A 25,613-nucleotide genomic window follows, 5' to 3' on the forward strand; every position below is an offset into this window, starting at 1 on the left:
TAAAACTCCATTTTTATAAACTTTCCATTAAATTTTATAAAACTCTATTTTTATAAACTTTACTTTAAATTTTATAAAACTCTTATATTAATTATATAAAAGATGCTTGTGTTAGTGGGAAATTATGAAGACCACCAAAAGCAAAAAGATTATTCCCATTGTCTCCCACTCACACCTCCCATCCACTTTCCTTTCCTTTTTCTCCCAACATATTATTCTCTTCACCACTTAAACCTTCTCTATTCTTTCTCTCACTCTCAAACTCGAAATTCATCCAAGAGATACTCATATTCCAGCCAAGAACAATCTATTATACTCAAATCTCCATCCCTCTTGAAGCATTCATCAAGGTATGTTGTTAAAAGTTTCAAATTCATACAAGAAATAAATTAAATCCACCAAAATATCTAAAACTCATTTTATGCATAAACCTGATTTTTCTCAGAATACCATCAATAAAATAAGAAGTTCTGGAAATTTTCAGAAAATAACTTATTTTTATTGAATTATTATAATTATTGCAATAAAGTAGGGCAATAATTCACATAAAATACTTGTTGCATTCAATAAATTATGAGAAAATTCTGGGATGACCTATATATTGATTAAACATGATATATGAAGTTTCATGCATTTATATTACTGTTTACTATTATTTATGATTTTATTGATTAATTAATAATGAAATATATAAAAAATACTTCCCATAGTCACAAATATCTGAAACTTATACACGGGGCTCTATATCATGTTATAAAACTATGGTTAATTTTACAGAAGTTTTGGGAATAATTTACTATTTTTCCCGAATTTTGTGTTGTTTAATCATTAAAATATTAAATAAATACTAAAACAGTTCAGAAAAATATAAAAATTTTACAGTAATTCATATTGTATGAAATAATTATTTCCTAATAATTTCAAAATTTTTCAATACTGTTTACTATTTAAAACCATTTTCCTAAGTATTTAAGCATGTAAAAATGCATTTTAATGATTATTTCATATAAATAATTGTTAAAATATGTAAATAATTATAATTGGGCAAATTATTATTTTAATAAGAAATTATTAAAATTTGGCCTAAATTGAAAATATAAATTAATTATGCAAAGTAATTAATTCAATTTAAAATTCATTTAACAAATGAATACCTTAATATTCTCATCAAAATGAATTATTGTTAATTCATCTAATATAAGAATATGTGTCTAATTATTTGTATTAATACTCCATTCTCGTTTAGCAGTTCCTAAACCAAAACTATTAATTATATTAGGTTCTACGTCATTTTGACCCGAACCGTCTATCGTACGACACACGCATTTCGTTTTGGGACTAAAGTGAGTAATCTACCCCATATTTTATAATTTTCAATACTTTTGGGGTGTATCATGTGGTTCTAATATGTTCCAACTTCATTTTATTGTTTTATCACAATTGAGACATTGTTGGGACATTTATACGTGAGTCATTAATTGTATAACTATTGTTTGTTTACGCTACATGTACTTGTAGTGCATTATCATTTTTAGTCTAATCTCTATGACTATGCCCGTATTCTTGAGGTACGTTATGGACAATAATAGCGCTATTGGGTTGACCACCCCGCCTTGGGACGCTAAGGTGATTGATCGCACGTGGTTGAGTGTGTTTGATGATTAGATGCTCCATCCTATATATATATTTATATATATATATATATATATATATATATATATATATATATATATATATATATACATATGTATATATAGGGTGAGGACTTATTGTTGTTGTTATCATTTGTTAATCAATTTTTGATTTATAAACCGTTATCTCAAATACAATTGTTTGTCGACTTCAAAAGAAAACAAATTTCAAATTATAAATGTTTCAACTTCACAATTTTCTCTACTAAAATTAGATTACTCACCAACTCTCGTAGTTGACCTGTTTTTACCCATGATGCAGATTTGAAGAATGAAGATTGATGAAAAATAGGTTGTGCCTTAGAAATCCACAAGACAATTTAAATTTGATGTAATAAATGTTGTTCGTATTTGGATTTGTATTTGTATGTTGTGGATCTTGTTTGCATACTTAGTACTTAATTGAATCTAATCATATTATAACATAGTTGTCATGAGACTTTGAACAATATATCACGCCTTGATCGATTCCGACAAGGATCGGGGTGTGACAGATTGGTATCAGAGCCCTTGACTATAGGGAATTAGGTTAATTGCCTTGACCTAGTCTATAGCCTCTAGGGTCCTCTCGTATGCTAGTTTATAAAATGCACACACAACTGCATGCAATTTGCACTTAGAAACTCCTAGGAATACCTTTGTGTGTTAATTGCTCCCTTAAGTGCATACGTATTACTCCTGACACTTATATGTGTGCATACACTGGTGAATATTCTCGTCTTTCTCTGAAAATCGTACACATATTCAAGTAGTTTTGTATATACATATATATTCCTTAGAGCTCATAGGAAATTCAAAGTCATCCACTCTAGTTGGGTAGGATCATAGTAATGGACGCGTAGTAACTGGAAGGGGGAGGTGCCGGTAGCCCGAAAGTCCTGACTAGGTAAGCATTCGTATACATCCCAATCAACCGAGGGACCAGTTTGCTTATCTGGGGACCAAAGGCGAGAGTTCCCAAACCTATAGGCCAAAGCGCGTCATTCACATTACTTTTGAGCCATCAAAATACCCGACCTTATCAAACGTATCCGAAAAGATACACTCCAAAATGGCCAACTCATTGGACTATTAAGTTCCCTAATGGGCCTAGTAGTGGGAAAGACATGTGAAAACTTAGTTTTGTGGGGGCCCACGCAAGTGCTACATGTTTCACATTTAGTAACCATGGAAAGCCCAAAAAGGTGCCCAACACTCCTAACCATGGCCCAACAAGTGTATTACAATTATTTTACCCAACAATGTCTAAAAACTTTATTTCCATAATCAATTTACAAATAACTCACAAGTCCGTATGCGTGTTTCTCGTAGATGGCATTACGACCCCCATACGCTGCTCGCAACAACCGAAGGCTAGCTGCCCTTATCGCCAAGGAGGTAGCAAACGTCATCCCAACAATTGCAACCCAACTTCATTCTCTTCAGCCACAAGCTCCAGCAACCACTCCTCGTTGCTCGTTCAAGCACTTTTGTAACTGCAATCCGCCTTACTTCAAAGGCATCGATGGTGCCACCGCACTCCTCACATGGATTGAAGAAATGGAGAGTACTTTCATCCATAGCGAGTGTCATGAGGACCTGATGGTCCGTCATGCTACAGGGTGCCTCCAAGGTCATGCTCTCACATGGTGGAACCTAGAAAAACGGGCAAAGGGAGAGGTTGTTGCCTTGGGAATGACCTGGTCAAAACTAAAGGAACGCATGATGGAGAAGTTCTGCCCTGACAGCGAATTGCAAACTCTCGAGGATGAATTCTGGAATCTGAAACAGGTGGGAGGCGACAACGCGACCTACACCAATAGATTCCATGATCTCTCGAGACTCCTACCTCACATGGTTCAACCTATGAAAACTGCAATACGTCGCTACATCAAAGGGTTACCACGCCAGATCCGTGATTCGGTGACCAGCAGCAGGCCATCTACCCTAGAATCCGCCATTGAAATAGCAGGTCAACTCAACGAGGACAATATGAATGATGGTGTCCTCCCACGCAAGGGTTCAAAGATGTCAACTGAAAAGCCGACCCCTGAGACCCCCCTAATTGTCAAGTCCGAGTCCTCCCACCGACATGACAAAAAGAAGCGGAAAAGTCATCACCACAACCATGCTGTTATTACCCCTGCTACTCCTATCACCCAAGTCACCCCACAAGCCCAACCGAATAAAAAGCCGTATACCGGACCTCACCCCCTCTGTAACCACTGTAACTATCACCATATGACCACCAGCCCGTGTCGCCTCTGTACGAATTGTGGTCGCTATGGCCACTTGGCGGACACATGTCGTGCACCAAAAACTCAGCGACCACTCTATCTACCCTCAAATCAGCAAACACAAACCCGGTATCCAACTGGAACATGCTTCAACTGTGGTGACCCCACCCATTTCAGAAACGCGTGTCCTAGGCTAGTCAATATCATCAACACCCAAGCCCAGGCAAATCCAACAATGCAGGTTCCAGCTCCCAAAGGCCGAGCCTTTGTCATTACCGCAACCCAAGCAAAGACCGATAACAAGGTCGTAAATGGTACGTTTCTCATAAATAACTGCTACGCGTCAGTACTTTTTGATTCAGGTGCCGATAAAAGTTTTGTGTCTTTGGAATTTGAGCCCATACTTCACACACCTCGCACGATTCTTGATGAATACTTTACCGTAGAAGTCGACGATGGAAAATACATTTCACTCAATGCAATCATCCAAGATTGCACTTTCGATTTTTGCGGTCATAAATTTTCTGTCAATTTAGTTCCTATGGAACTTGGTAGCTTCGACATCATCGTAGGAATGGATTGTCTATCCCAAAACCATGCTGAAATAGTATGTTACGATAAGTTCATTCGTATTCCTCTCGCCGACGGTCAAAGTCTTCGTATTTATGGCGAGACTCATTCGAAAAAGCCTAGTCTTATGTCATGTACTCAAGCTCGATCATATCTACGAAAAGAATATATGGCTTTCTTAGCCCATGTGGTGGAAACAAAGGTCAAAGAAAAGAAGATCGAAGATATTCCGATAGTACGAGACTTTCCCGACATCTTTCCTGATGATGTATCTGGACTCCCTCCAGTACGTGAGCTAGAGTTCCGCATCGAACTTGTTCCTGAGGCTACTCCCATAGCCAAGTCTCCATATCGGTTGGCTCCAGCCGAGATGCAAGAATTGGCAAGTCAGCTCCAAGAATTAACCGATAAGGGATTTATCCGCCCTAGTACTTCACCCTGGGGAGCCCCGGTTCTCTTCATCAAAAAGAAAGATTGTTCGTTTCGTATGTGTATCGATTATCGGGAGTTAAATAAATTAACCATCAAGAACCGATATCCGTTACCTCGGATCGACGACCTTTTTGATCAGCTTCAAGGAGCTTCATGCTTCTCAAAAATTGACCTTCGCTCGGGTTATCACCAACTTCGAGTACGGGAAGAAGACATCCCCAAAACCGCTTTCCGAACCCGCTATGGTCATTACGAGTTCACTGTTATGCCTTTCGGCCTAACAAATGCCCCTGCCGTATTCATGGACTTGATGAATCGGGTATTTAAACCTTATCTCGACCGTTTTGTTATCGTCTTTATTGATGACATCCTCATTTACTCCAAGACAAAGGCAGAGCATGAAAGACACCTTCGCATAACTCTCCAAACGTTGCAAGGAAATCGGCTCTACGCCAAATTTTCGAAATGCGAGTTTTGGTTAAACGAGGTACAATTCCTTGGTCATATTGTAAGTGACAAGGGTATTTTAGTCGATCCCGCAAAAGTTGAAGCAGTCCAGAATTGGAAAGCCCCACGTACCCCCAAGGAAATTCGGTCCTTCCTCGGTTTAGCCGGTTATTACCGGCGTTTCATTTCAAATTTCTCAAAGATTGCTTTACCGCTTACTTCTCTCACTTGCAAGGGTACACCATTTGATTGGGGACCCAAGCAGGAATACGCTTTCCAAACCCTTAAACAAAGTTTGTGTAACGCTCCGATTCTTACCCTCCCTGAAGGATCCGAAGATTTCGTGGTATTCTGCGATGCCTCCAATCTCGGTCTAGGTTGTGTTTTGATGCAAAAGGGAAAGGTTATAGCTTACGCATCACGACAGCTCAAAATCCACGAAAGAAATTATACGACTCATGATTTGGAGCTCGGTGCCGTGGTTTTCGCTCTTAAAATTTGGAGGCATTACCTTTACGGCACTAAATGCGTAATTTTCACCGACCACAAGAGCTTGCAACATATTCTTAATCAAAAGGAACTCAATATGAGGCAAAGACGATGGGTCGAGCTCCTAAATGATTACGAGTGTGAAATACGCTATCATCCGGGCAAGGCAAACGTCGTAGCCGACACGTTAAGCCGAAAAGAACATGCCCATGCATTTCATCTAATATGTTCTCCTATCTTGTCCAATCTCAGCGACCGAATTCGAGGAGCCCAACACTCGGCAATTACCGAAAATGACATGCCCACGGGAATTGATGGGGAGTTGGAAACTAAATCTGATGGTATTTTCTATTATCAAGATCGCATCTGGATCCCAGATCGTGACAATCTTCGTATATTCTTGATGGAAGAAATCCATAAAACCCGATATTCCATTCATCCGGGCACTGGCAAGATGTATCATGGCCTGAGAACCAATTATTGGTGGTCGGGAATGAAAAAGGATATTGCTTTATTCGTGGCCAAATGTCTTACATGTTCCAGGGTCAAAGTAGAACATCAACGACCCTCTGGATTATTGGTCCAACCAGAAATCCCCAGGTGGAAATGGGAAGCGATCGCCATGGATTTCGTAACCAAACTTCCCCGTACCACAAAAGGACACGACAACATTTGGATAATCATTGACCGTTTGACCAAATCCGCTCATTTCCTTCCCATCCGTGAAAATTTCAAAGTCGAAAAACTTGCTCGGATTTACATCAACGAGATAGTTAGTCGGCATGGCATTCCTCTCAGCATCATTTCAGATCGTGATGGGAGATTTCTCTCTCGGTTTTGGCAATCACTTCAAACAGCCATGGGAACCCGCCTCGATCTCAGTACCGCCTATCATCCTCAGACCGATGGTCAATCTGAGAGGACTATTCAAACACTCAAAGATATGTTGAGGGCGTGTGTCTTGGATTTCAGAGGAAACTGGGACTCTCATTTACCGTTGGTGGAATTCTCCTATAATAACAGTTATCATTCTAGCATCAAGATGCCACCATTTGAGGCATTGTATGGCCGTAAATGCCGATCTCCTATTTGTTGGCATGAAATTGGTGAGTCCCACGTGATACGCGCAACAGTGGATTCTCCAATCGTTGGTCCTGAGCTTATCCAGGAAACAACCGACAAAATCACTCAGATTCGCGATAACCTTCTCGCAGCTCGTAGCCGACAAAAGAGTTATGCCGACAAGCGACGCAAACCGCTTGAATTTACCCTGGGTGACATGGTCATGTTAAAAGTGTCCCCATGGAAAGGTGTGGTTCGATTTGGACGCAAGGGTAAATTGGCACCACGTTACGTAGGCCCGTTTAAGATCATAAAAAGGATCGGACCAGTAGCCTACGAGTTGGATCTACCAACAGAGCTTAAGAAAGTTCACCCAGTATTTCATATAGCCAACCTCAAGAAGTGTTTAGCAGACGAGAACCTTCATGTTCCTCTCGAGGATATCCAACTCGACGAGACAATGCAATTTACCGAGAAACCCTTGGAAATTGCCGACCGAAAGGAAAAGCAACTCAAAAGAAGTCGCATTCCCCTGGTTAAGGTCAGGTGGCAGTAGGCACGTGGACCTGAGTATACATGGGAGCGTGAGGATCATATGCGTACCAAATACCCACAACTTTTCTCTTAAGGTACTCTCTTCTTAAATTTCGGGACGAAATTTCCTAAAGTAGGGGAGACTGTGACATCCGCCTAAAATGGATTCGGGTCAACCCAACCCAATTGGAAATTTAATAAACCCTACTCAAGATTACTTGACGCTAATAGGATCAAAACCCACACACTACGATATAAATTAATGTTAATAGCAACATAGTATAGTACAACGTTATAACTATAATCAAATTAAATTTTGATACCATATTAAAATCAAATCAAAGTATAATGCTTTAATTAAATTAAAAGAATCAAACTTGAATGATATAATTAAACTTCAAATCAAAGTAGATTATTATAATCAAATAATAACCTATCTTTTATAAAACTTCATTTTTATAAACTTTCCATTAAATTTTATAAAACTCTATTTTTATAAACTTTACTTTAAATTTTATAAAACTCTTATATTAATTATATAAAAGATGCTTGTGTTAGTGGGAAATTATGAAGACCATCAAAAGCAAAAAGATTATTCCCATTGTCTCCCACTCACACCTCCCATCCACTTTCCTTTCCTTTTTCTCCCAACATATTATTCTCTTCACCACTTAAACCTTCTCTATTCTTTCTCTCACTCTCAAACTCAAAATTCATCCAAGAGATACTCATATTCCAGCCAAGAACAATCTATTATACTCAAATCTTCATCCCTCTTGAAGCATTCATCAAGGTATGTTGTTAAAAGTTTCAAATTCATACAAGAAATAAATTAAATCCACCAAAATATCTAAAACTCATTTTATGCATAAACCTGATTTTTCTCAGAATACCATCAATAAAATAAGAAGTTCTGGAAATTTTCAGAAAATAACTTATTTTTATTGAATTATTATAATTACTGCAATAAAGTAGGGCAATAATTCACATAAAATACTTGTTGCATTCAATAAATTATGAGAAAATTCTGGGATGACCTATATATTGATTAAACATGATATATGAAGTTTCATGCATTTATATTACTGTTTACTATTATTTATGATTTTATTGATTAATTAATAATGAAATATATAAAAAATACTTCCCATAGTCACAAATATCTGAAACTTATACACTGGGCTCTATATCATGTTATAAAACTATGGTTAATTTTACAGAAGTTTTGGGAATAATTTACTATTTTTCCCGAATTTTGTGTTGTTTAATCATTAAAATATTAAATAAATACTAAAACAGTTCAGAAAAATATAAAAATTTTACAGTAATTCATATTGTATGAAATAATGATTTCCTAATAATTTCAAAATTTTTCAATACTGTTTACTATTTAAAACCATTTTCCTAAGTATTTAAGCATGTAAAAATGCATTTTAATGATTATTTCTTATAAATAATTGTTAAAATATGTAAATAATTATAATTGGGCAAGTTATTATTTTAATAAGAAATTATTAAAATTTGGCCTAAATTGAAAATATAAATTAATTATGCAAAGTAATTAATTCAATTTAAAATTCATTTAACAAATGAATACCTTAATATTCTCATCAAAATGAATTATTGTTAATTCATCTAATATAAGAATATGTGTCTAATTATTTGTATTAATACTCCATTCTCGTTTAGCAGTTCCTAAACCAAAACTATTAATTATATTAGGTTCTACGTCATTTTGACCCGAACCGTCTATCGTACGACACACGCATTTCGTTTTGGGACTAAAGTGAGTAATCTACCCCATATTTTATAATTTTCAATACTTTTGGGGTGTATCATGTGGTTCTAATATGTTCCAACTTCATTTTATTGTTTTATCACAATTGAGACATTGTTGGGACATTTATACGTGAGTCATTAATTGTATAACTATTGTTTGTTTACGCTACATGTACTTGTAGTGCATTATCATTTTTAGTCTAATCTCTATGACTATGCCCGTATTCTTGAGGTACGTTATGGACAATAATAGCGCTATTGGGTTGACCACCCCGCCTTGGGACGCTAAGGTGATTGATCGCACGTGGTTGAGTGTGTTTGATGATTAGATGCTCCATCCTATATATATTTATATATATATATATATATATATATATATATATATATATATATACATATGTATATATAGGGTGAGGACTTATTGTTGTTGTTATCATTTGTTAATCAATTTTTGATTTATAAACCGTTATCTCAAATACAATTGTTTGTCGACTTCAAAAGAAAACAAATTTCAAATTATAAATGTTTCAACTTCACAATTTTCTCTACTAAAATTAGATTACTCACCAACTCTCGTAGTTGACCTGTTTTTAACCATGATGCAGATTTGAAGAATGAAGATTGATGAAAAATAGGTTGTGCCTTAGAAATCCACAAGACAATTTAAATTTGATGTAATAAATGCTGTTCGTATTTGGATTTGTATTTGTATGTTGTGGAACTTGTTTGCATACTTAGTACTTAATTGAATCTAATCATATTATAACATAGTTGTCATGAGACTTTGAACAATATATCACGCCTTGATCGATTCCGACAAGGATCGGGGTGTGACACTTCTGGCCCCATACTCATTCACCTCTGATCTCAGTCTAGACAATCCCCACGGGATAACCGGTAAAAACCAGAAATACTAACCGCCACATATCATGGTACTCAAACCGCGTGGCCACCTCTCGATCTGCTATGAATCATGGTACCTGGACCATGTTATCTCCTCTTAATCTTCTACGAGTCATGGTACTCGAACCATGTTCCCTCTTCTTATTCCACCTCACATCATGGCACTCGAACCATGACATCACCTCTCGACCTGCTACAACTCATGGTACTCGAACCATGACGTCACTTCTCAATCCGCTACTTATCATGGTACTCGAACCATGACATCACTTCTCAATCCGCTACTTATCATGGTACTCGAACCATGTCATCACTTCTCAATCCGCTACTTATCATGGTACTCGAACCATGACATCACTTCTCAATCCGCTACTTATCATGGTACTCGAACCATGACATCACTTCTCAATCCGCTACTTAAAATCCTCCGGATTAGCCTTCCGGATCGCCACGGTCATCTCGTCATGAATCATACGGCGAATCTCATCATTGCTAACACCGCTGCTCTCCGGTGTGTGTGGTGTACCAACCATGATGTCTCTGAAACACAACACGAAGATACCAGAGACTCGATCGAGTATACTCGCACTCGATCACCCAACCCTACTTGTTCCTTGGTACCCTAAGGATTCTTACTTGGATTGCTCACTGATCCGGTGTTTTCAGTAGTACGGGCCCTATACTACCTTTCACACCGCATCAATATTCATCCCAAGTCCTCCTCCTAGGATCCCAGATCACAAGTACTCTACACCTCGCTAAGCATAGGCTACCCTTCGGTAGACCTCTCATAAGCTCCTCACTGCTACCTACTCACTTTCGAAGCATCACATAGCAGCAGTAATTTCCTAGGCTAAGGCATCACAAATTAGGCAACTCTAGTCCTAATATGAATACCTAGCCTACTCTAGCATGCATAGCATATCATATCATATCTCATAATACATAATGTAAGGGTATTTTGGGAAATCACCGTTCGGACGATGGCTGATCGTACACACTGCTCCTTTCTGCTTTTCTCAAAGTCTTTTACTCTTTTAGAAAAATTGTTCCTTTTTATGAAAAACCTTCTCAAATCCTCAGTTTGAGTTCAGATACGCCCAAAGGTGCATCCAAATCCTTCAAACCAAGGCTCTGATACCAACTTGTAACAACGTAAATTTCTAAAACAAATTTTCATTTTTAAAACATACTTTTATTCATAAGGTACTATCAAAACATAATGTATCCAATGTTATCATAACAAAACATATCCCAGAATCTCAAGACATAAACTTCATGAGTGTGTACGGATCATGCCGGCGCCTTCCCGCGATCCTCGCTAGTACCTGAAACACGTAACACAACAACTGTAAGCATAAATGCTTAGTGAGTTCCCCAAAATACCACATACGCCACTCAAGGCTATAAGACCTTCCGGTCGCTGTGTCTCAGAGGACTTCCGTCCCACAACCCTGGTAGACCTTCCGGTCCTACCCGTAATGACCTTCCGGTCCATATCATGTTGACCTTCCGGTCCATACCATAATGACCTTCCGGTCCTTAGCATAATGACCTTCCGGTCCTTAGCATTCATAACATACATACCACATCCATATCATATAACAGCATACATCACATACATCTCATAGCATATAAGACCTTCCGGTCACACATAGGTACCACTCCAGGTACAATATAGTGAGAAGACTCACCTCGTACGGTATCGGATAACCTCCCGTGCTCAGATACCCGATATAGCCTCCTCCTATCAATAGAATAACATCCCTGATCAATACTCTCTCACCATCTCGTCTCTAATGATGGGTAGAAGACCATTCTACCCCTCCCAGAACTCTCTTGAATCAGCTTGACCAAAACCCTAAGGTCAACTGAAGTCAACGGTCAAACTTTGACCCGACTCGTCGAGTGCACATGGGCGACTCGGCGAGTCCATGCGGGTCCTTTGAATCCTTCTAGCCTCACTTGGCACGTCGAGTCATCCCTTCACTCGACGGGTTACTCTGTCATGAATCGCGGGGCAACCCCGACTCGACTCGTCGAGTCCACTTATGAACTCGGCGAGTTGCTTCCATGACAACACTCAAATGACCTTCTGAGGTCAGATCTGCTTCTCTAACCTATAGATCTGACCTTCCCAAACACGGTAACCACGTAAAGGCTCGGTCTTGACATTCATGCAACACACACAAGGCTTTCCTTGGTGAAATGGCTTCTAAAATGGCAACATAGTCTCATTCCCTCCATGAACCAACATAAAGCAGAATGGATAAGGCCCTCTGGACCTCTAGAGGTCCAGATCCAGAGTCTAACACTCAAAGGGACAACATACTCAACATTTCAAGCCAATAAAGGGTATAGAAAACCCTAAAATTCAAGGATCTTAAACCAAACAGAGAAAGGATCGATTTGCTACCTCAACATTGTAGATCCAAGCTTGGAAACCACGGATTAGCAACCCTATTGTCCTCCTCTAGCTGGAAACACCTTCTTCTTTGCAAAACAACACCAAAAAGGGTTGAAATGGCTTTCTCTCTCACACAACTCGTTCAAGCTCTCTAGGGTTTCTCTCTCTGGACTGTTAGCCGCAATTGAGGGCTATAAGGACCCTTAAATAGGGCACATGCCCAAAGATTTAGGGTTTATGTCCACAGCGCGGACTCGTCGAGTCCACCCATCGACTCGTCGAGTCCCTTCATTAATCCAGTCAGCAAATCGCGATCCTACTCGACGAGTCTAGGCGTCGACTCGTCGAGTCCCTCCTTATAACTCAAAAAGAAATACTCAAATTGTCATGCCTGGAAATCCAGATGTTACAGAAGGGGACTCGAACGTGTGACCTTCAAATTGAAAATCATGCTCTTAACCAATTGAACTGAAAGACTTTTATGAATTTATTCCATACAATTTACATTTAATGTAATAAATTCTGAAGTCAAATTAAATAAAAAGGATGCATGTTGATTCGAACCAGTGACCTCCACCTTCAAAACCAAACTCCTAAACCTTACCTCCCCACCCCATACCTTCCTTTTTACAAATATATATTTCTCCCTATTCTCTTAACACTGGAAGAACCACCACCACTTCCAGGCAACCAATATCAGAGCACGTCCCTTGAAGTCAAAATCTGGCCACTTCACATGACCTTTTTAGGAAACTCTTCCCCCTCTCTTAACGTACATAAATACAAAATCCTGATCTCCACCAACCCTAAAGAAACCACCTGAATCTACAGTGATCCCTTATCTGTCTGCATTGTCATAAAAAGCTCCTCATTCTTTGGATTTTTCACGATAGTCGTTGTTGTTGTCACTGTGTTTTGAATCGCGTTACAGAGGAGGACCATCGACGAAGACGATTTGGGATTTGAACCTGCTTCTACGATTTGCATATCCCTCTTCTCTGATTTACCGGTTTAGGGTTAAGTTATGTTTTATTTGCATGTTTAGGGTTCGATTTTTGAGGTTTGAGTCATTGAGTGATAACTGGTGGTGGTAGCAGGAGGTGTTAGGGTGATAGGGGGAGGTGTCAGACTTTAGAAATAGGATAGAGAAGAGAGAGATGGGTCTGTGAGATAGATAAAGAGCGAAGGAGATTACCGATCTGGTGGAAGACAAGAAACCATACTTAGAAGAAGTAAAAGCAGATGAAGACGAAGATTGTGGAGGAACAAAACCTACTGGACAGATGCTTCATCGGATTTGTTTCTCTCCGACGATATCATTAAATTTACAAATTCACAGAAGCAGAAAGGAAACACGGGAAAGGAAAGGGGGGATATTTTTTATTTTTTTAATTTAAAAATTATAAAGAATAAAAGAAAATTATAAATGAAATTTGTTTCCACGTCAGCCTAGCTCGCCACTTGGCATGCCACCTCAGCAGTAACCTGCTAAAAAGGTAAAAGAGGGCTAAAGTGATTACATTAGTCGGTTTTTTGTTAATGAAATTTAATTTGGGACTAGATCGTAAATTGACTCAAAATTTTAGAACTTTTCTGGAGATTTCTCATATTTCAACTATTAAAAATTTGTGAATGTTGATATTTCTTTTGTGTATAAAGAGCCCTTTCAATTGACACTTGATATTTTTTCATTATAAAGAGAAAAATAAAATTACCATTATAGCCCCCGGCGAGGATCGAACTCGCGACCTTTCACTTACGAAGCGAACGCACTACCACTATGCTACGGAGGCCTAGGACGCTCTAAACCAAGAATCAAGGAATCTATAATGGATGTATAAATACCACAGAATTAGAATGAGTGTTGTCCTGTCAAAACCCCCGTCTTCATCCCCTAGGGTTTAGACAAAGACGCAAAGAGCACCAAGATATGTGTGGAATATCGCTTATTATCTCCGGTGTTCGTATCGATTTATCGTCTCTTCTTCCAGATACAACCATTTGCTCATCTCTTTCTGGAGAAACTGCAAATGTAAGCAATTTGTAAACATTAACTGTTTTTTATGATTCATGTTCAAGGGTGTAATAAATTGGGGTTTTTTCTGTGATTTGATAAATGCATGAAACAAGCATATTTGATTGTTGGCCGTCGTAGATTATATCCCAGATAGTTTGCTATATTTTCATATCAGTCATTTCAAGAACACTTTGCAGAATTGGGAATACGACCACATGGTCCTGACAAGTGTCATTTGATCGAAATGTAAATACATTCTTATTTGAGTTCACTGGTGGAGCTCCAGTTTTTATTTTCTGTAGATGATATCAAAGCAGCTCTGAGGAGAAGGGGCCCTGATAGCTTAGGTAGCAAATCGATATTCCTTCATGCAGATGAGGAAAGGACTCTTCAATCTTCAGTAGAAGAAGAAAAGGCAATTGAAGGATCCCACTTTATAGAAATTCCTGTATCGAATAATACTTCATTTGGAAAACTTATATTTGTTGGTGCTACATTGCAATTACGAGGAGTATATCCCATCACTCAACCTTTGGTGGACAAATCTGGCAATATCCTAATCTATAATGGTACACTTTCTTATGATCTTATCATCTACTACATAATCATCTAATTGCTTGGTTATTTAAATCATATTGATGGTTGTCAATTGTTTATTGTACCTCATAGGTGAAGTGTTTGGAGGAATTGAGCTCAATAGTGATACCAATGACACTGAAGTTCTCATGCAGTCTCTGAAGGAATGCTGCAATTGCCTTTCTCATGAACATGAAGGCACATGTGGGAATGGGAAATATTCTGTTCCAGAACTTCTTTCAAAAATCAAGGGTCCATGGGCTTTAATCTACTGGCAGGTAACTTTTGCGTGGTAAGTTCCATTTGTGTTAAATAGTACTGAAAGATGTAGTTTATGCCTTCATCTGACTAATACTTTATAAATTCTTTCTTGAATTTTCGCATCCAGGAAAACTCAAAGACAATATGGTTTGGTAGAGATGCACTTGGAAGGCGAAGTCTTCTTGTTCATTGGCCTAGTATAAAAGACTTGCGGTTCATGCTTTCTTCTGTTTCACCACCTTCTGCCATTGATGAACTCAACTTCTGGGAAGAGCTACCATGTGGGGTCTACAGCCTGGCCATGAGTGCTTCTAAAATGGATGGAAATCTGGTGGGTGAAGTGAAAAGACATAATTGGACTGATCCCTTGCTGGAAGAACTGATTGAATGGGAGAGAACTTTTTTTGAACCCAAACCTGAAGATTTAACAAAAATGTTTTCTAGTGAACGAGGTAAAGTGTTTTTTTTTTTCTTTTTTAAAAAAAAAAATGCTTCCAAACTTGAGTCGGTATCATTGCAACAGGGCATCTGCATCAGAAAGTTCTTGCTGCACTTACAGAATCTGTGAGGCGACGAACAATATTTTCAGAAATTCATCTGGTTTGTCTATGAATCTTTTTTTTTTTTTTTTTTTTTTTTTTTTTTAAATTGTTATTATTGTATTTAATATTCTGGCTCTTTATGTTATTATTATGTTTTTTCAATTTGCTTTTGATTTGCAGGGTAATTCACCAGTTGCTGTGCTTTTTTCTGGTGGATTAGATTCTATGATACTTGCAGCTTTATTGGATCAGTGCCTGGATTCAAAATGTAGGTGTGATTAGCTTTATGTTCAGTATAATAAGAACTGGTTTAGGGATTTTCTTTTTATTTTTTATTCACCATGCTTGATATCTTATCATACCTCTTTTGGCAGTTGAAATTGATCTGTTGAATGTAAGTTTTGATGGTGAATTAGCTCCTGATAGAATCTCTGCTATGGCTGGTGTGAAAGAGCTGAGAAAAATCGCCCCTTTGAGAAGGTAATTGGTGCTTTGACTTTTTTTTTCTATTGCCCTCTGACTTTGACTTTCTTGTAGTTCTTTCATAATACAAACAGCTTTTGAATGCAGATGGAATCTAGTAGAGATAGATGCAGAATTGTCGAAATTGACCACGGAGACAAAACGTGTCTTGTCACTTATTTATCCTTCAAATACATACATGGTACATTGATCTGTTAATTGCACACTTTTTTTAGTTTAATATTATTGTAAGGTTTCATGAAAGTGTTAAACTTATTTTTGGTGTTACAGGACCTTAATATTGGGATTGCCTTGTGGTTGGCAGCTGGTGGTGATGGGTGTGTGAGTGAAGAAATAAATGGAAATAATAATTCAAAGGTTAAGTACAAGTCTGATTCCAGGATCCTATTGGTTGGTTCTGGTGCAGATGAGCAATGTGGTGGCTATGGGCGCCATAGAACTAAGTTCAGAGAAAGCAGGTTACTTCCTATCAGTCAGTATCTCATACTGTAAAACAATCAAAGATAAAATAGTCAAGTAAGTTTTGATGATTATCTGTGGTGATGTGTTTAGTTGGGGTGGACTAAATGAGGAAATGAAGTTAGATATGCAGAGAATATGGAAGAGAAACCTAGGTAGAGATGATAGATGCATTGCTGATAATGGCAAAGAGGTACCACTTGCTTCTTTGTTAAGTCGTTAAAATCAGTTCTTTATGTATTAAGTCAAAAAGAAACACATTTACTTGAACTGAATTTGAATGGACATGTTTGGTTTGTTGACTTCAGGCTAGGTTTCCTTTTCTGGATGAAAATGTAATAAGGATACTGCTTGATATTCCACTATGGGAGATTGCAGACCCTGGCCAACCAAGTGGAGTTGGTGATAAGAAGATCTTGAGAGAGGTATAATAAGTGTTTACTTTTGTTTTTCCCATTTAATTAGATTTTATGGAATCTATTATGTGTGTATTTTCATTTAAAAATGCAAATATGGAGTCTATATGTGTTATATTTTTCATTAAACCATTAACTTGTTTGTTTGTTTTGTTTCTTGAAGGTTGCAAGAATGCTTCATTTGAATACAGCAGCTGTTCTACCTAAAAGAGCTATTCAGGTAGGTTGTGTTGTGTTTGACAGATTAGCTGAAAAGCTAGCTTATAAGCTGCTTTAGTGGTCTCACAAAATACACACTTTGATGATAAAGATATTGTGTTTACTTTATATAGTTTGGGTCGAGAATTGCACGAGAATCGAACCGCAAGAATTATGGAAGTAATCGTGCTGCAAATCAAGCTTCAGCTGGAAGTGCATCCATTCAACCCATCTGATGTTTGTGGTTCTTTAATATTATTAAACATGATATAATAGGGCCATAGAGTTGAATGCATTATGCATTTTGGAGGTTTGAAGATTCAAAACATTTTGTATACCTGTATAATTTCTTCCATCCTATCTCATACATTATTAATATTTTTCAGCAAAGCTTGAATCGAGTTTGATTTATTGATTTTAGTTTTGTATATTTTGGTTATATGAGTCTGGAACTCGAGTGTGAATCATTCTCAAACTGAGTCTAGTACTCTAGTCTAGCTCGAATCAATTTGTTTGCAGCCCTCTCATAGTATCTATGGTAGTTGTTAGGTTTGTGACTTGCAAATCACTTTTATTGTTATTTTGTGAATTCACTTATGCACACCAGATGGAGTTTCCAAGATTACATTGCTCTTGAGGTTTAAGAACATGGGGTGGTTGTGCTTTATGTGGGCGTGTAAATAAGGAAGTTTGGTGAGAGGGTACATAGATCTTGATTAGTTTTGGTCTATAGCTAATCGAGATTCAAGCATTGTTGAAACAAGGGATTTGGATTCCACTTGTCATAGAAAGGCCGACAAGTGCAGATAGGACACGGTGTTTAAGCAAAACACGAAGAGAATCTTGTTTTATGATGGGGTTGTATATATATATATATATATATATATATATATATATATATATATATATATATATATATATATATATATATATATATATTATCACTTTTGGATGGGGTTATTTATGAGGTTGCCCAAGAAGAGAGTGCGATTGGTTTATGACAAAGGCTTGAGTCATTATATATGATGAAATCTTTAACAATCGGCTTTTATTAAAGCAACATTTGTTTTCTTTTGGCATGAAAGAAGGGTCGGTGTTGAAAGAACACATTGACGAGCTCAATTTGATATTGAGGGACTTGAAGAAAGTCAAAGTCAAGATTGAGGATGAGAATGTGACATTAATTCTTTTGGTTTCTTTGTCAGCATCATATGAAAAGATGTTAATTCGTTTGTTGGTCGAAATCCAATAACTTTGGAGGAAGTTTGGTCAAGTTTGCACTTTAGGGAGCTAAGCTCATGGTATCCAAGAGTGCTCCATTGTCTCAACCAAGTGGGGATGAATGTTTCGAGTCTTGTCATATATTTGTCCGAAAAGAAGGAACGGAAGGTCAATATCTCATGGTAAAAGGCGAAACATGTGATATGTTTTTCCTTTTTAAGGAAACGACCGAAATGTCATTAGAATTACTCGTAAGGAGCTAGGAATACCAAAAAAAGACAAGAAAAAAATAATACAAAGAGAAAGAAATTAAAAATGTGTTGGGCATTTAGAAATCAAGTAATTGCAGTATAATTTGACCAACTAAAAATACCTAGGTTCTTTTTCCTTGCGTCGTTCTATAAATGAGATAGGATTTGAAATTCTCCGGCCAAAGATGCATGGTTCTTATTGTCTAAGGTTGGTGGGTATACCCTAAACCGCACACTGTGGTGGCCAATGTGGCGCCGCAGTGTGCAATGCACACAAACCCCCCAATTGCCACTGCGGTATGGCCACCTCACCACAAGCCCTTACCGCACCTCCTTTGTTCCGTTTTGTGTCCGTTGACCGGTTGTGACCAATTAAAAAAAAAGTGGAGTAAAGATGTGGTATAACACCCATCAAATTTGTGGAGTGAGAAAAAAATGACATGATGATGATGGGACACTGTAATAATGTGGTAACTGTGGCATGACACTCTATGGCCTAATGTGTGGACTTTTGGGTTCCAAAACTTTTATATGACCCAAGGGACTACCGCCATAATTGTTTCGTGAGTTTTGGACAATTTTTTTTTGTTGCCATTAATCCATGATTTGCAATTAAGTATGGCGAAACTAGTCATGGGAAGAACAAGTGTCTAAAGAACAAGCGAATAAGAACTCCTACGGAAGTCGTATGACCCATTTCGTCCCTACAGACATGAAATGATTATATTGTCCTTTTCGATTTCATTTTCACATAATTTTCATGTTTATTCTTGGTTTTCTTTATTCTTTTATTGAAATAAATGTAAACAACCCTTTCTCTCCTTTATTTCTCTTTCAAGAACTTCTCGGCGACCCTCGACATCTCACCACCACCGACATCGAAAATCACTGACTACCACTGCTAACTATCGACTACCGTCAGAAATCACCACTTCTCTCTCTCTCTCTCTCTCTCTCTCTCTCTCTCTCTCTTGGTTGGGAAGGTTATAGTAGTCAAAGCCGTTGGAATTTTTAGTTTATACATTGGAAAAATCCGTTTTGTTATTAATATACTAGGAAAGGGGCAAAAGAATAACCGAAAGAAATGAAATCTATTAGTTATTCGTGTTACCTCTCTCTCTTACCTATCTTATTTCTCAATTTCGGCACCACTGCTTACGATAGCACCTCCTAAATCATGTAATCAACACTAAACTTCGAGGAAAATCAATCATGAAACAAACGTTTTATTGGTACTATTATCATTGGATGATAATAGTAAAGTCCAAATTTTGGATGATAATAGTACTGATAAATATAAATTTGTTATTATAATAGTACTAATTAATATCACCAAAAATTTGGATTTTACTATGCTAACTATTATAAAGAAAAGGGTATTTTATGTCAATTTCTCAAAGACACCGTGTCTAATAAAAAATATTTAAAAAGTTTGTTCTTAAAGTATAAACCCTCGCTCCGTCGACCTTGTGAACTTAACTCTCTCGCGCGCTCTATCTCCGCCACCGTCAGTAGTTACTCCACTGCCTCAGTCTCCGGTGAATGGAGAGTAGTTGTAGCACTAACGATGCCGGAGAGTGGAAGGCGGAAGAGGTCATAGCTGGTAATGCTGAAGCTCTTCAAGCTCTTCGAGAACTCATAACATATCCTCTTCTCTACTCTCGCGAATCCAGACAGCTTGGCCTTAAGGTATATCTATACTCTACAAACACACTTACACGCACTTCTTCCTATCTTTGATCACTGTTTATCTTCTTTCATGTAGTGGCCTCGCGGTTTGCTGCTTTATGGTCCTCCTGGCACTGGAAAGGTATTCAAAGTTCTGTACTATGAGAGTTTTTAGGGTTATTTTTCTACAAATTGATTTATGATCGATCCTCCTTCTTTAAAGTGCACTATAGTTTTCTATCAAACAGCTAATTGACAATTTCAGAAGATATCAATCCTAACCTTTTCAATGAACACTACGTCAAAATCTACAACAAATAAGGAAGTCTACTTCCGTCAAATTGGAAGGATGTAGCTTTTTATTTTCTTTGATTTGTTATTTTTTTGTTGATGCAAGACTAGCTTAGTTCGAGCAGCTGTTCGTGAATGTGATGCACACTTGATAGTTCTCAGGTATTTCCGTTGACCTATATAGAATCATGTTCTGAGACCATAGGATAAGATGTGTTGATTAAACTTATACACCTTTTGGTTGTGAAATTTATTGCAGTCCACACTCTGTTCATAGAGCCCATGCTGGTGAAAGTGAGAAAATATTGAGGGATGCTTTTGCAGAAGCATCTTCACATATCAAATTGAGAAAACCTTCTGTTATTTTCATAGATGAAATTGATGCTATCTGTCCTCGTCGTGATTCTAGGTACATCAGTAAGCTTATACTTCTTGTGTCCCACAAGAATTTCAACTTTATATTTCTTGATTATCCCACAAGAATCACATTTTTTTGTCTCAAAACACAGAAGACAGCAAGATATCCGTATATCATCTCAGCTTATCATGCTTATGGACTCAAGTGCCACATCATCATCAGGGACAAAAGTTGTAGTGGTGGCATCAACCAACAGGTGATAGCCTTCATCAACCCACTCTCTTTCTTTTAGTGGATCCATTGAGTTTTCAACAGATCAAAATCTTGTACTCTCAACTCTTCTTTCTTTCTTTCCTTCTTTCACATATACAGTTTAAAAAAAAACACCTTTTTTTATAACACACATGATCATTTATACAAACCAATATTTGCCAGGGTGGATGCAGTTGACCCTGCACTAAGAAGGTCAGGTCGATTTGATGCTGAAATCGAAGTGACAACTCCAAGTGAACAAGAACGACTTCAAATTCTCAGGGTAATAATATAAATATGTAATATAAACACTACTTTTGTTATCTTGTTGTCAGATATATTAATAAATGGTGTTCATTTGCATCTTCAGCTATATACAAAGAAAGTTCCCCTGGATCCCAGTGTCAAATTGGAAACAATAGCATCATTATGCAATGGCTATGTAGGAGCTGATTTAGAAGCATTATGTCGCGAGGCTACAATGTGTGCACTAAAAAGATCTTCAAATGGGATCAATGAAGATAATGTTTGTAGCTTGTTAATGGATGATTGGAAGATTGCTAGATCCATTGTGGGCCCAAGCATAACACGAGGGGTAACTGTGGAAATTCCCAAAGTATCTTGGGATGATATTGGTGGACTAAACGATTTAAAGGTCTGTATTCTGTAAAGATACTACATTGCCATAACTGTGTTTTGCTAATTACTAACAAATAACAATGCATTGTTACATTCATCAGAAAAAACTGAAACAAGCTGTTGAATGGCCTTTGAAACATTCTGATGCCTTTTCAAGATTGGGTGTGTCGCCAATGCGTGGGATTCTTCTTCATGGACCTCCAGGATGCTCTAAAACTACTCTTGCTAAAGCTGCAGCTCATGCTGCTCAAGCCTCTTTCTTTTCTTTAAGGTTTGACCGTGTTTTATACAAAACATTGACCATTCTTACAATTTAATTTAATTACTTATTTTTTTATTATGTTTCAGTGGTGCAGAATTATTTTCAATGTATGTTGGAGAAGGTGAAGCTTTATTACGTAATACGTTTCGTAGGGCCCGCCTTGTTGCACCAAGCATCATCTTCTTCGATGAAGCCGATGTCATTGCAGCTAAACGGTAACTTTTTTTAAAAATAAAAATGTAAAAAATAATAAAAGTAAACACTGAAAATTTGTTTTATTTTTTAAAAAATTGTGAAATAAACAGAGGAACGGGTTCGAGTGGGAGTACAACAGTTGGAGAGAGACTTCTATCTACTTTACTCACTGAAATGGATGGTTTAGAAGAGGCTAAAGTATGTTGTTATTTTTTTGTCATAAATATTTATCAACAGTATTCGAATAATTATGCTTTTTTTGTTCTTCCCATTTTTCAGGGAATACTCGTTTTGGCTGCCACGAATCGACCACATGCGATTGATGCTGCCCTAATGCGACCTGGACGATTCGATCTCGTAAGTCTGTCTCTTCTCTGTCACTATCACTATCAGTCTGTTACCGTTACTGTCACTGTTAAAATTAACATCTAAGTTTAAAGGTTTTATATGTACCGCCACCGGATGTGGAAGCGCGATACGAGATCCTCCGTGTGCATACACGTGGTATGAAAATTGGGAATGATGTTGATTTAAGACAAATAGCAGAAGAAACCGAAAACTTCACAGGTGCAGAATTAGAGGGTCTATGTAGAGAAGCCGGGATTGTAGCTCTAAGAGAAAACATAACTGCCAGCATCATACATGATTGCCATTTTCAAACTGTTAAAAGCTCGTTAAAGCCAGCATTGAGTAGAGAAGAAATAGATTCATATGCATCTTATATGAAAAAACAAACACGCAGGTCTAAATCTGATCACCCGCATGCATCCACAGGTGACAAAAAAAACCACAAGCACATGAACAGCTGGTTGTTAGGGTTGTTAGTTTCTGTTACAATTGGTGTCATGGGCATCATTGTACTTTCGGGTACGAGAGATTATCTTACACATTTCTTGCAAATCCCGGCTTCCGAGACATTGGTGAGCACATAACATTAGTTTCAAGTGAAAGCAACATGTTTTTTTATATATAATTAAATTTTGTTTCATTAAATTGTTTAGGTTTGATGAAGTATTGACTAGATACCATTCATAATTCATATCACCAAATTTATGCTTTTTTAACGTTGTTTCCAACTGTAAAAAATGTCCACGTTTGTTTCCATCATTGCATACGCTTAATTCATGTTATCAAATCACAAATATAAAAAACTTCACATACATTCAGTTAATACTTAATAGCTCTTGATCATTACAATGGATGGTGTTGTTGATCCTGAATCATCCTCATCACACACCAACTTTCGGGAGCTCATTGATGTCTTCTGTTTCAAGGGGATCTCAAGTGTATGCTCGGGTTTTTGGTTTATTAATGGAAAAAAATACCAACTTTTTTACACGGGAATTCTCTACTTATTGATCATCATGCCACTATACTACTTCCCATCGGTCACAGCACTCAAACGCATCTTTGTTCTTTTACGATGCATCTTTGTCATTTTACAGTTTGTTTGTATAACCTCCAACATAAATCTTGTACACACGGTGTTTATTTTGGGCTCCACGTTCATGATCATTGGTGTTACGGGTATTTCTCTTTTTGTGATAATCGTTTACGGGCGGAGGAAGTGGTATCAAGGGCATTATGGTAATGTTTTGCTCGTGGATCGGATGGTTATGGGTATTTTAAATGTTTTATGTATTATTTTGGTCGATGGATACACAATGTTGTGTGAGTGGTGTTTAAAAGAAGCGAGACATGTTTGGCGAATATCGGGTATTGTGCTTATTGGAGTTTTAGGTTTTTCAACCACAATAAGTTGCATTTTGCAACTCATTGTGCGGTGGCAAGAGTATCATAGAAGACAGGTTCGCAACGACCAACTTGATTGAAGTAGCTTGATTTTAGGAGCAAGTAGCAAAATTTTGGGACATATGGAGTTCGAGATTCTTTCCAAAATGTTTCTTTAAAAAAAAAGAGTGCATGCATCAATAAATGTATCATCGAGGGGAACGAGACTCTGTCAAACCGATGTGGAATTATAATATGTTCTTGAGACAGATGTTCGATGAGCGAGACTAGATTGGTATAATTCAAAAGGAGACTAGACTAGATTGGTATAATTAAGGTGGAAACCTGAATCTCCACTTTTAGTCGGATCTGTGTTTCCAACAATATTAGTAAACTGTAATCAGTATCTTGGTATTTTACATTACATAAGTCTTATATGATCATATCACAAGTTTGTTTGGATAAATTGTGTCTATCATTAGTTATAGGACATGGTAACGTAATGGTGTATCGTAAATAAGACTAATGAGGTGTTTGGAATTTGCTTATTTAGAACAACTTATGTTTTTTCAACAAAAATGTTTATTAGTTTTGAAATGGGAAATGTTGGTGATTTTAGTGTCATCAGGTCGTTTTGTGTAATTAGAACTTACATGTGAGCTAAGGGACTTCGTAATTTGTACTATAATATATGTTTGGGTATATGTGGAGTGCACGCATGTATAAGATCGAATTAGAAGTTGGTTCTTCAACAGGTCGGGGTCCGGGGTTTCTAAAGGGGCAACGCCCTTTTGGCGGGGTCTAGGGGGCAGCGCCCCTAGCGGAGTCCAAGGGGCAAAGCCCCTGGTTGGGGTCCCGCTTATCATTTTCTATATAAACGACTCTCATTTTGAGGATGATTATGGTAAAACTGACTAAGATCGTCAATTTTGGAAACCATTGATTTCCTCATTAATTTTGGATTCTCTTGACTTGTTTCCAAACAAACCCATGACGGCCAACCCTAAAACAAAATCTTACTTATCATTTTCTATATAAACGACTCTCCTCTTGAGGAAAAGACACGGCCTTTTTAGCTCTCGTTTTCTTCATACGAACTCAGAATATTCTAGCAATTTGGTTTACGTTTTCTGTTCGTAGATTCGTAAGTGTCCATTGGGATTATCCTAGGCTGAGTTTTCTTATAACCCAGGCATATGGTAGAAATATCAGTTCGGAAAGTGTTTACACGATCTAAGGAATATCCAGATCTCCACTATAACC

The 25,613-nt window shown here is 37.5% G+C and overlaps 2 protein-coding genes and 1 non-coding gene across 6 annotated transcripts; 2 read left to right on the plus strand and 1 right to left on the minus strand.

The window, feature by feature from the left end:
- Positions 1 to 14,251: 14,251 nt before the first annotated feature.
- Positions 14,252 to 14,323, minus strand: TRNAT-CGU (transfer RNA threonine (anticodon CGU)). Its single transcript has one exon. It is a non-coding gene; the product is annotated as a tRNA-Thr (tRNA).
- A 71-nt stretch (positions 14,324 to 14,394) lies between these two features.
- On the plus strand, positions 14,395 to 17,902 carry LOC145103681 (Asparagine synthase family protein). 2 transcript variants are annotated; one of them, XM_079040967.1, is made up of 13 exons: positions 14,396 to 14,562; positions 14,834 to 15,116; positions 15,217 to 15,401; positions 15,512 to 15,836; positions 15,908 to 15,984; positions 16,107 to 16,194; positions 16,301 to 16,406; positions 16,497 to 16,590; positions 16,680 to 16,867; positions 16,962 to 17,061; positions 17,177 to 17,293; positions 17,448 to 17,504; positions 17,617 to 17,902. In XM_079040967.1, the coding sequence occupies exons 1-13, from the start codon at positions 14,461 to 14,463 to the stop codon at positions 17,716 to 17,718; spliced, it is 1,824 nt and encodes a 607-aa protein (XP_078897093.1). In that variant the 5' UTR covers positions 14,396 to 14,460; the 3' UTR covers positions 17,719 to 17,902. The 2 variants fall into 2 exon arrangements, 1 of the variants encoding a protein (XP_078897093.1); XR_013706796.1 differs by lacking the exons at positions 17,448 to 17,504; positions 17,617 to 17,902 and having other exon boundaries at positions 14,395 to 14,562; positions 16,680 to 16,881; positions 17,177 to 17,292.
- A 2,522-nt stretch (positions 17,903 to 20,424) lies between these two features.
- CDC48B (cell division cycle 48B) lies at positions 20,425 to 23,683 on the plus strand. Of its 3 annotated transcripts, none has more exons than XM_079040968.1 (12): positions 20,425 to 20,643; positions 20,720 to 20,764; positions 21,020 to 21,075; positions 21,173 to 21,322; positions 21,423 to 21,527; positions 21,707 to 21,806; positions 21,894 to 22,178; positions 22,264 to 22,433; positions 22,511 to 22,639; positions 22,730 to 22,817; positions 22,899 to 22,976; positions 23,060 to 23,683. In XM_079040968.1, exons 1-12 carry the CDS (start codon positions 20,497 to 20,499, stop codon positions 23,549 to 23,551), a joined length of 1,845 nt encoding a protein of 614 aa, XP_078897094.1. In that variant the 5' UTR covers positions 20,425 to 20,496; the 3' UTR covers positions 23,552 to 23,683. The 3 variants fall into 3 exon arrangements, with proteins under 3 accessions (XP_078897094.1, XP_078897095.1, XP_078897096.1); XM_079040969.1 differs by having other exon boundaries at positions 21,426 to 21,527; XM_079040970.1 differs by having other exon boundaries at positions 20,458 to 20,643; positions 21,025 to 21,075.
- Positions 23,684 to 25,613: the final 1,930 nt, after the last annotated feature.

The sequence above is a fragment of the Lactuca virosa genome, chromosome 4 (genome assembly GCF_052849685.1).
Source record: "Lactuca virosa cultivar CGN04683 chromosome 4, Lactuca_virosa_CGN04683_v6, whole genome shotgun sequence".
Taxonomy (NCBI): domain Eukaryota; kingdom Viridiplantae; phylum Streptophyta; class Magnoliopsida; order Asterales; family Asteraceae; genus Lactuca; species Lactuca virosa.